Raw genomic sequence first — 11,513 nt, 5'->3', positions numbered from 1 at the left:
TCCACAATGCATTGCGCGTCCGTCCCCATTCAAAGTCAATGGGGATCAGTCAACGGACGGAGGTAGTGGGCACGAGGCGTTACCCTACATGCCCACTACCTCCGTCAGTCAACGGACGTGGGAAGGCGTGGCTGACTGATGGGGGAGTAGTCTTTGCAGAGGCATCCGTCAGCCAATCAAATCGCTTCGCCGGGTTCTTCCCGCTTCTTCCTGCTTGTTGCGATGCAAGATGACCCGCTTTCCCACTTTCCAGTATCGTCAGAGCCCGAGTCGCGTCACAGTGCTTAAATTTGCATACGTGATCTGATTGGATGACGGATCCGTCGCTGCCGAAAAAGTTGAAATTTTTTCAACTTCTTGACTGAGCCGAAGGCTCCAACGGAACGGACGGATCCACAATGCATTGCGCGTCCGTCCCCATTCAAAGTCAATGGGGATCAGTCAACGAACGGAGGTAGTGGGCACGGGGCGTTAGGCTCCGCGACGTCGGCAACGGTTAGCTTTTGTGATAGCCACCTTGGGCTAGAGCGGGTGACGTCATCGCACTATAGCCTCAATGGAAGTCAATGAGACCAACTGAAAATATGCGAAGCAGGTAACAAATTAAACAGTTGATTCTGAAAAAGCTATAAATGATATTGAAAATCTACGAATAGCAATTCACCAAGTTGCGATTTCTGTAGTAGAGAAGTGTCTGAGAGTGTCCAATTGACTTCCATTGTGAAAAATAAGTAGTAGAAAACTAGTGACCTGTGCGTTTGTTTTTCTTCATTGCTGTATTATATAATAACGTGTGACCTGTGTGTGTGTCTTTCTTTATATCTGTATTATATAATAACTTGTGACCTGTGCTTTTGTCTTTCTTTATAACTGTATTCTATAATTACTTGTGACCTGTGCGTTTGTCTTCCCAACTGTCGATATCGCATTTTCAGGCCGGATGGGATCGGCACGGTGACGGTGGAGGAGAAGGAGCGCTTCGAGGAGATCAAGGAGAGGCTGCGCGTGCTGCTGGAGAACCAGATCACCCACTTCAGGTGGGCCGGCATGTGTGTGTGTCTGTCTGTCTGTCTGTCTGTCTGTCTGTCTGTCTGTCTGTCTGTCTGTCTGTCTGTCTGTCTGTCTGTCTGTCTGTCTGTCTGTCTGTCTGTCTGTCTGTGTATCTATGTGTGTTTATGCGTGTGTATGTGTGTCTTTGTGTGTGTGTGTGTATGTTTCTACGTGTGCGTGTGCGTTTCTATGTGTGTATGTGTGTGTTTTTCTTTGTGTCTCTGTATGTTTCAATGTGTGTGTCTGTGTGTATGTTTCTGTGTGTTTATGTTTCTGTGTGTGTGCGTGTGTGTTTGTGTATGTGTGTGTGTGTGTGTGTGTGTTTTTTTGTGTGTGTGTGTGTTTTTTTGTGTGTGTGTGTGTGTGTGTGTGTGTGTGTGTGTGTGTGTGTGTGTGTGTGTGTGTGTGTGTTTGTGTGTGTGTGTGTGTGTGTGTGTGTGTGTGTGTGTGTGTGTGTGTGTGTGTTTTTGTGTGTGTGTGTGTGTGTGTGTGTGTGTGTGTGTGTGTGTGTGTGTGTGTGTGTGTGTGTGTGTGTGTGTGTGTGTGTGTGTTTTTCTGTGTGTTTGGGGATGAATGTCTAGGAGGACTTGATAGGTGTTCATGGAGCTGATGATCTGGTCCTCTCCACAGGTACTGCTTCCCGTTCGGCCGTCCAGAAGGAGCCCTGAAGGCCACGCTGTCCCTGCTGGAGCGGGTGGGTGGCCTGTGGGTTAACCTGGGGGTTTAACCTGGGTATTTAACCTGTGTGTTTAATCTGGCTGTTTAACCTGGGTCTGACCTGGCTGTTTAACCTGGGTTTAACCAGGGTGTTTAACCTGGGTGTGACCTGGCTGTTTAACCTGGGTTAAACCCAGGTGTTTACCCTGTGGGCTAACCTGGCTGTTTAACCTGGCTGTTTAACATTTGGGTTAACCTGGACGTTTGAATTGTTTAACCAGGTTAAATCCACAGGTGATCTGTTTAATTTGACCAATTAACGGACAAAAGACCTCTAACATTTGTATCACTCTTCATTTTTACGTTGACATTGATAAGAGTGACAGGAGTCCGGCCTGTACTTTGAGCCCCTCTCTCTATGCTGAAACACAAACAACAGGACCCCCTAAAGAGCTGCTTGTCCAAACTCTAGGTCCTCATGAAGGACATTGTCACGCCTGTGCCACAAGACGACGTGAAGGCTGTGATTCGTAGATGTCTGGAGCAAGCAGCACTGGTCAACTACCAGCGTCTTTCTGAGTATGCCAAGATAGAAGGTAGGCTGCTGAACGCACACGCACGCACACACGCATACACTTGACGCACACGCAGCATGCTGCCGGCTGCGCAGCATCAAGTGCAGCTTGGTTTTTCGTTGATGAAACAGACGACCGATAGACCGGTGGCAAACCCGTCTTCGTGGGTGATTCTCTTTTGCGTAAGTCTACCGTTATGATTGGCTCTTATCTTTTCTTAATGAACATGGCAGACATGCTGTAATGGTTAAGTTTAATAAGGACTTTGTTAGGTACGTTTAATAGTGGTATTGTTCCGGTGATACTGCTCAGAGAAAACCTTTCCTTTCATAAACCACATAGCCTCATGAAGTCTTTCCTGAGGTCTGGATGTCTCAGGTCCTCTGTTAACCCTCTGAGTTAGCGTCTGAAAGGTGCCATCTTTCTAAATGTATTTCTGTGTTGGAAGTCTAAAGTGACAGCTTTTCCCACTAACCTCGCCATTCTCTTCACAGCTGCAGGACAAAAAGCCTCTTCTTCAAGGCTGGGGATTAGTTTTAGAAACACTCAGAGAGCCTTAATGTGACGCCTTTATTCACCTGTACCTCAGGACTAACTGTACTAGCCGAATGTACAGTAAGTAAAAATGCATTCAACTCCCTGCAACTCTGTCCGCCCCAAGCCTAACCTGCACCTTCCCTCTCCCGCCTACTCCAGCTCACTAGCTCCGCCTTGGAGAGGTGTTTCTCTTCTTCCTGAGTGACCTCTCTTTTCCCCTTTCCACCTTCCACCTGTAAGGTCCATCATGCCCTCACTGCCTCTCCTTCTTCCTCTCCTCAGTCCTCCTGGTCTATTGGTGCTCTCGTATCGTCTCCTTTGACCATTTCAAAACAACCTAACACAGAGAAGGCCAATAAACAAGGCAGGATTGGATTGCCTCTCACAGGCGATTTCAGTGTTTTCCTCCCCGCTCTGTTGCATGGTCTAGGCTTTCTTTGGCAGGCATTATAGTCTGTTGGTTTGGTCCAAGGACAAACAGACATTGAACAGATCCACTTTGACAGAGTCATTGCTCACAGGCTCATCTCTTCTTCAATATCTTCAATAAAATGAGGAGTCAAGGGCAGAAAAAAGGGTGTTCTTGTGGCCACTTAGGCTCTCCATGTGAAACCTTGTTTCTAGATATGCCCCCCCCCCCCCGGGATGTGCTTGTATCTCTGTCCTACCTGAGGAGGGCTTTGTCCCTACCTTTGTCCCCCCCACTGTGTCTCGCCGCTGACCCCTCCAAACTAACCCCTCCAGCAGGCAGTGGCCCTGGGCTTGACTGCAGCCCACTCTCTGTTTGATTACGCAATCTTTGACCCCCGGCCTTGTCTGCATGCCCCTCGTGTCCTCCTGTCTCTGTAGGGAAAAAGAGAGAGATGTATGAACATCCTGTCTTCTGCTTGGCGTCCCAAGTTATGGATTTGACCATTCGTGAGTACCTACCCCTACCTCCCCCATCCCATCCCCATCTGACCCCCGACCCTCACCCTGTTCAATCTTTTGTATCTCCCAACCCTTTTCTCCTTTGCCGATTATTTTTCTCTCCTCATCGCTCTACCCCTTTGCTCTGTGTGGATTTGTCCTCTCCGACCGCTTCAGTTCATGCGGGTCCTGTCTACAGAAGGTGTCTTCGTCTTTTAATTGTTATTATTATTTTCTGTCCTTCCTCGAATATCTTCCTGTGTTTGTCCGACTTGAATGCATTTTTACTTTGCTCCGTGTCAAACCATTGTTGAGTGTTAGGGAGGGCCATGCATTACATCACACTGACAGATCCACAGGGGGTTAGCTGTTGACTCATGTATAGGTGGAACACTACGGTTTGGCCCATGTTTTCTTCTCTATAAATCAATCTGGTTTTATACTGATTGACAGGTCTCATTTGAAATGCTTAACTTTAAGAAGGGTGCTTCCTACATTCAGAATTTGTGTTGAGACAATTTTTCTTCTTCTTATCTCCATAAGAGGCAGCTTTAAGACCGACCCCCCTTACTGTCCTTTTCCAGATTGGTCTTTCTTTATTTCTCCCTGTATCCTTCCCTTGCGTGTGACAGAGATACATATTTCATTTTCTTATCTGCTGCTTTCCTCGATCTCATGACTTACCACCTCAATTATTTTACCTCCTCCTGGAGGAAACTGATTAAGGACTTTCCCAGAGTGTGAAGGTGAGGCTGTACTAACACAACAAGTTTCAGAAGTCGATAGCGTACAGCTGGCTCCCGCTGCTGTCAGATGCAACTGGGAATGGGCCCAGAATGGGCCCTGTGTCTTCAGCACGTACACTCAGGGAACGGGCCCTGTGTTTGCAGCAATTACACTCAGGGAAGGGACCTGTGTCTACATCCCTTACACTTGGTGGAGAGGTTATGGGTAGCTAAGGTGGATAATTAAGGGTTGGATAAGAGTAGGTTAGGTGGAGAGGCTAAATGTTGGTTAGGTGGAGAGGTTAAGGGTAGGTCAAGTATAGCTTAAGTGGAGAGGTTAAGAGTAGCTTAGGTGGAGAGGTTAATGGAAGGTTAGGTTGAGGGGTTAAGGGTAGTTTTGGGAGGTGTTATGGGTAGGTTAGGTGGAGAGGGTAGGTTAGGTTGAGGGGTTATGGGTAGGTTAGGTGGAGGGTTTATGGGTAGCTTATGGGTACGTTAATGGTAGGTTAGGTGGAGGTGCTATGGGTAGGTTAGGTGTAGGGGTTTTGGGTAGGTTAGATGGAGGGGTTATGGATATGTTAGGTGGAGGGGTTATCGGTAGGTTAGATGAAGGGGTTATGGGTAGGTTAGGTGGAGGGGTTATGGGTAGGTTAGGTGGAGGGTTTATGGGTAGGTTAGTTTGAAGGGTTATGCGTAGGTTAGGTGGACGGGTTATGGGTAGGTTAATGGTGCCTTCAAAACAGCCTGAGGGCCCCATCTTGCATCCGGCGCAATTGACTTAATCACTGGCGCATGTGTTGTTGCTAGTTTGCAACTGGCGCAGAGCATTATTTTCCCTCCTGCGCCACGCGTCAGTAAATTAGGGAATGAACTTGTGCCCCAAGGGGTGGTTCGGCGAAAGGAGGAGGCGTGTTCTGGCGCAAACGTTCCCTGGTGCTATTTTGCAGTTTCAGAAACCACGTTGTTCAGATGCTATTTTAAGGGCGCATGCATAATGTTGCATGTGCACCTTGCGCATACACTTTGCTTCTCTCATCTACCTAGCCACACATTCTTGGTAAATTATTTCGGAAAGAACAGCTGATACAGCGGTAATAAGTTGGACTTTTAAACCAATGCATCTGCCAACACCGTACAGCAAACACATATTTTCTTGACACAGACATCGTATACATGGCCATAACTTTTAGGATTGATGAGTATTTGATTGTGAGAAAACATTGTTTTACCGCGAGTGAGTGTTAAAAAGAATGAATGAAGTGTGTATGTGTAAAATACATCTGTTTAAACACACGCAAACTAAACACGTAACGCATAATACAGTCCATGGCAATGTATATTAACGGGGGGACACATGCATATTAGGAACACAAGTTGATAACGATAAAGCATACAATACTGATAAGAAACAATGTTTATAATGTATTGTGTACGTCATTTAATAGAACCACAGTTACCGCATATTATATGTATGTTAAGTTTTCTTTGCCGAAATTTATTTGAGGACTCAGTATTTCTGAAGTTGTTGAAGAAAACCTTATTCCATGTGTGAATTAGGCCATAATATTTGGCCATAAACTGAGCCATTTGAAGTTTGAAATTCATGTGCATCTGTCTCATCGGAGACTGCAGACGCACTGTAAAAATATCAACTTGTCAGATTCAAATGCGCTCATGGCTCTTAAAGGGGAGGGGACAGGCACTCTCATTGGTTTATTGCACGTCACACCCAAACCACACCTACGGGTAATTAGGCGGATAATGACTCTTGTGCCCAGCGCAAATCTAAAAAGGGTTGATCTGAAGTAGACCAACCGATGAGACAGATGCATGACCACATGAATTTCAAACTTCAAATGGCTCAGTTTATGGCCAAATAATATGGCCTAATTCATACATGGAATAGAGTTTACTTCCACAACTTCAGAAATACTGAGTCCTCAAATTCGGGCAAAGAAAACTTAACACACATATGATATGTGGTTTGCACAATAAACAGAACACTATCCAACTCTTAAATATTCAATACAACAAATCGAGCGTTGTCTGTTTTAGAGTGTCTCCGTTTCCTTCTCTGGAGCTCACGCTATCTGCATTTCAACCTGGTCTCACAGGAATCCGTGAAATGACTACGGACGAATAACTCGAAATCCGTGGACACATCACGGAAACACGCCGATTTCCGTGATGTGGCCACGGAATTCGCTCCAATGCAAGTTAATGACGCTGATGTTCTGTGCCTCACACACGGATCCCCGTTTCAACGAGCGAGTCGACCACGGGGGCTCAACTCAAAACCCGGGGTGGTCTCACTGAAACACTAAAATTGTCCTTGTTGTCTCCACGGAAGTTACTCCAATGCAAGTAAATGACAATGATATTCCTTGGCACACACACAGATTCCCGTTTCAATCTGTGTGTGTGCTCCCGTTTCAATCTGTGTGTGTGCCACATTTGACCACAGCGGGGGCTTAACTCAAAATCCGTGGTGGTCTGACGGAATCACTTCAATTGTCCGTGATGTGGCCACGGAATTTGCTCCTATGCAAGTAAATGACACTGTTATTCCGTGGCTCACACACGGATATCGGCGTGTTTCCGTGATGTGGCCACGGATTTCGAGTTAAGCGTCCGACCGTAGTCATTTCACGGATTCCTGTGAGACCATGTTGCTGCATTTGGGCTTGGGGTTGGGTTAGCAGCTGCAGCAGCAATAAGTGTCATATTCGCATGGGTTGATGTAAGGTGCTTTATTAGATTTGAGTTACTTGAGGCAGACGTGGATAAAGTTTTTTTCCCTGGGCATAGCGTGCATGATACAAACACATTCTTGCCTTTAATTTCCATGAGTGAGAAGTAGTGCCGGTACTTCCAGTTAGAGAACGCTACGTTTGATTTCCCTGGCTCGTCGCCATTGTCGCTGTCTTGAGCTGCAGTCAGAGCGTGCAGTGAGACAGCGTGAGCAGGGCATCCGCCCACGCAGCCAATCATCATCGCGTTTGCAACGGTGTCATCATCCCCACGCCCCTGCTCTCTCCACGCAGCTTGTGTGTAATATGACACCGCACGCTTCATTCAACCAAATTGTAGTAACGCGCCACTTTACATTATCAGTAACGATAACGGCGTTGCAAAGATGAGAAAAGTAATTAATTAGATTACTCCGTTACTGAAAAAGAACGCCGTTAGTAACGCCGTAATAGTATTATAACGGCGTATTATCATTATTGTTATTGACTTGTGTTCCTAACATGCATGTGTCCCCCAGTTAATAGGGTTAGGGTTAGGGTAAAACAATGTTTTCTCACGATCAAATACTCGTCAATCCTAAAAGTTATGGGCTTGTACACGATGTCTGTGTCAAGAAAATATGTGTTTGCTGTACGGTTTTTTGCAGATGCATTGATTTAAAAGTACAACTTATTACCGCTGTATCAGCTGTTCTTTCCCAAATAATTTACCAAGAATGTGTGGTTGGGTAGATGAGAGAAGCAAAGTGTATGCGCGAGGTCCACAAGCAACATTATGCATGCGCCCTTAAAATTGCATCTGAACAACGCACCACTGACTTTAAACAAGGTATTTCCTGGTTTGTGGCGGAATTGTTTTCTGAAACTGCAAAATAGAACCAGGGAATGTTTGTGACAGAACACACCTCCTCCTTTCCCCGAGCTGCCCCTTGGGGCGCAAGATCATTCCCTAATTTACCGACGCGTGGGGGTGGAGGGAAAAGAACGCTCTGCGCCAGTTGCAAACTAGCAACGACACATGCGTCAGTGTAGAAAGTCAATAGAGTGGCTAAAGTCACGCCCCTTCCGGTAGAGCCCATGGGACCTAATGAGATCGAAAAATATGAATGGGTTTCAATGGAGAGAAAGTAATTATTTGACGTCACATACGAGACGTGTAGTCTTTTTCATTGTGTTTTCTCTACAACCTTTAACTGAACAAATGGACAATAAACTGTCAAACTTTTGAACTGTTGAAAAAACAAAATTTAAATTCACAAACAACATCTGTGTAATCCGAGGCATATAAAGACTGGGACCAGAAGATAATTACTTTCTCTCCATTGAAACCCATTCATATTTTTCGATCTCATAGGTCCCATGGGCTCTACCGGAAGGGGCGTGACTTCACCACTCTATTAAGCTGGATGCAATATAGGGCCCTCTGTAAGGTCAGAGATTTCCCTCTGAACTTCGTGCGGAAGGAGAGCAACCCGTGCCTCCGAGTTGACGTCACAACAATGGCTGCCCATTTCATTGATAGACTAAAGTGAACTTGCAGCAAGCACTAAGAGGCGAACTTAACACCCATTCTAACATTTGCATTACGATACATTATAGATTACAATTATAAACATCACCTGATAAATTCTCGCCCTCACCATCCCAAGCAGTTCTAACAACTGATTCATCTGATTCAGAAAAGAAGCGCAAAGAGGTCCCTGTGGGCATCCATACTTGTTTTTCTTATTTCAGGGGCCCTCCCCCTCTTGTCTTTCAACCCTAACCAAGAGCTTTTCTCTGGGAGCTGCCAGCCAGTAAGTAATTGCGAGGATGGCCCTGCCGGCAGTGTGAGGCTCAGCCTCAGCCTCTATTCAGAGTCGGGCTCCGCTGGGCCGCAAGTGCTCTGCTGCTGAGAGCGCTCCACACTGAGCGGCTCCTGGACCATTCAGCTCCCCCCCCCCTGCTCTTTTAATACTCATATCTGCATAGATGTGTGCGTGTCGATGTGTGAGTGTGTGTGTGTGTGTGTGTGTGTACTACATGCACTAAGGCTTCTGTTTTGTGTGAGCGGTTGGAGGAAACATAGAGTGCATTGTGGGGTTCTTTGTGCAAATAATCGTCTGTGCCGTTTGTTGATGTGTGTGGTTGGGAGTCTTGCGCTGTCTGTACCTCAGTCCCTGTTTTGTGCATCTGCATGCACGCGGTGTGGCGCAAGGTGTGTGTATCGTAAGTCACACTGCAGAAAAGTGCTAACACAGTAGATCCATATTCTTCCCTCTTCTCTTGTGGTGACATGGTAGATAACAGGTACAAACCCACTCAGTCCCGCTGTGCAGCGCAGGGTATTAACAATACTGAGCTAATTAATTATCACTTTAAATGTCATCTCAGCAATGAGGTTCCCTTGTTCATCAGTAATGTTTTCATTTGAGAATAGACTCGCTGGCGTTGCTTGCTAGCAAACCCTCCAATTTAAATATATACGCAAAGCTAGAATTCAACCTGTGCATGTCTGTCTAACTATCGGAATGTCTTGTTTGTTTCTCTTCTCTGTCTGTCTGTCTGTCTGTCTGTCTGTCTGTCTGTCTGTCTGTCTGTCTGTCTGTCTGTCTGTCTGTCTGTCTGTCTGTCTGTCTTGCTTGCTGCATGTCTGTCTACCTGGCTGAATGGTTGTTTGTTTGTCTGTCTGTCTGTCTGTCTACCTGGCTGAATGGCTGTTTGTGTGTTCTTCTTATTTTTTATCAAACATCGATAATGACCTCTTTGTTTGATCCAATCTGGTAGAATGCCTGAAAATAGTTATTATTATTCAGTGTTCTGAACTTATTGACTTCCAAATTCTTATTTTCTTAGTTTACATATTTGTATTTATTGGAGATTGACTTTGAACTGGATGATTCTAAGTGCATTGGGCTGTGCGTTGGGGACAAAGTCAACATGGCTCTGCACCGTGGAGCTGTGAGTAGAATACATATCCATGTGATCGGTGTGGACCCCTGTGGGGAGCAGCCGGGGAGGTGTGGAGAACATCATCACTACATTACCGCATGATATGTGTGCAGTACGTCCCTCTTCTTATAAGCTCTCTTCATCTGACCGGGCTACTGCTTCTCTATGAACCAGAGACCCTGTTCACACAACTGTGTTCCTAGGACAGACTAGCGTCTCTGCAGTGTCTGCTGCTCTGACGTCATGGGCGGTGTTGCCAGATTGGGCCAGATTTCGCACCCAATCTGGCCTAATCTGGCAACAATGGTCCCGGGCAAGGTATTGGACTGACCTTGTGAAGGTAAGTCTACTACCCGGCCCTGGTAAAGAGACACGGCAGGTCCATAGCGAGCCTGTGGCCTCCTATGAGGACATCTCTGTGAAGAGTGTCTCTAAGGAGACAGCCTCCAACCTCAAATCTACATAACAATAATGTGCTCCAGTTTTTGGAACCTAGGTAACATGCATTGGTTCACGTTAAAATCTCTTGATTTCATCGAGCGACATATCTGTGAGATGGATGCTTTATTGACCTTTGACCTTTATGCCCCAGAGAATGTAGGGCGCTTAGTCACTCCCGCCAAAAAGCTAGAAGACACGATCCGTCTGGCGGAGCTGGTGATCGAAGTGCTGCAACAAAACGAGGAGCACCATGCTGAGGTCAGTACAACACGCACACATGTAAAGACACACACGCACATGCACCTACGTACACACACACACGCACACACACACACACATACACACACACACACAGACACTGACACACGCACCCACACACATACACAGACAAGCAAACACACACACACACACACACACACACACACACACACACACACACACACACACACACACACACACACACACACACACACACACACACACACACACACACACAGCCTGAAATACTCACACACACACACACACACACACACACACACACACACACACACACACACACACACACACACACACACACACACACACACACACACACATACACACACACATTCTATCACATCAAAAAACATTTCTCAGTAAGCATATTATGCATTAAAACAGCGTTGTCTGTGAAGCAACGTTGTCTCTGCCATTCAATTAACCGTAGTCAAAGAAAATAAGAAAATAAACTGGTAATATATGTCCCTAATAACCTCATCCATTCCCCTGAAATTGTCACTCACAAGTGTCAGTAGATGTAATGTAAATGATTGAAAAGGGTAGGACTCCTAAACACCCCTCCCCTTTCTGCTCAGGAGGTTTCCTCCGCTTCCTTTCACTCACGACTCGAGTCACCACTACTGCTCTGTATCAGAGCATCCGGTGACAACATGAAACAA

The 11,513-nt window shown here is 46.1% G+C and overlaps 1 protein-coding gene across 11 annotated transcripts in view; it reads left to right on the top strand.

Annotated features, from left to right (window-relative positions):
- cadpsa (Ca2+-dependent activator protein for secretion a) overlaps positions 1-11,513 on the top strand; it is a 206,725-nt gene that overhangs the window by 134,456 nt on the left and 60,756 nt on the right. For 7 of the 11 annotated variants that reach the window (XM_060069143.1, XM_060069141.1, XM_060069140.1 and 4 more), the window contains 5 exons: positions 936-1,037; positions 1,681-1,744; positions 2,180-2,303; positions 3,669-3,737; positions 10,727-10,833. In XM_060069143.1, the coding sequence (XP_059925126.1) occupies positions 936-1,037; positions 1,681-1,744; positions 2,180-2,303; positions 3,669-3,737; positions 10,727-10,833 (466 nt within the window). The remainder of the gene's footprint in view (positions 1-935; positions 1,038-1,680; positions 1,745-2,179; positions 2,304-3,668; positions 3,738-10,726; positions 10,834-11,513) is intronic. The other 4 variants (XM_060069145.1, XM_060069150.1, XM_060069149.1 and 1 more) reach the window with 1 other exon arrangement.

The sequence above is a fragment of the Gadus macrocephalus genome, chromosome 13 (genome assembly GCF_031168955.1).
Source record: "Gadus macrocephalus chromosome 13, ASM3116895v1".
NCBI classification, from domain to species: Eukaryota; Metazoa; Chordata; class Actinopteri; order Gadiformes; family Gadidae; genus Gadus; species Gadus macrocephalus.
This window is presented reverse-complemented; position numbering and strand designations above follow the sequence as displayed.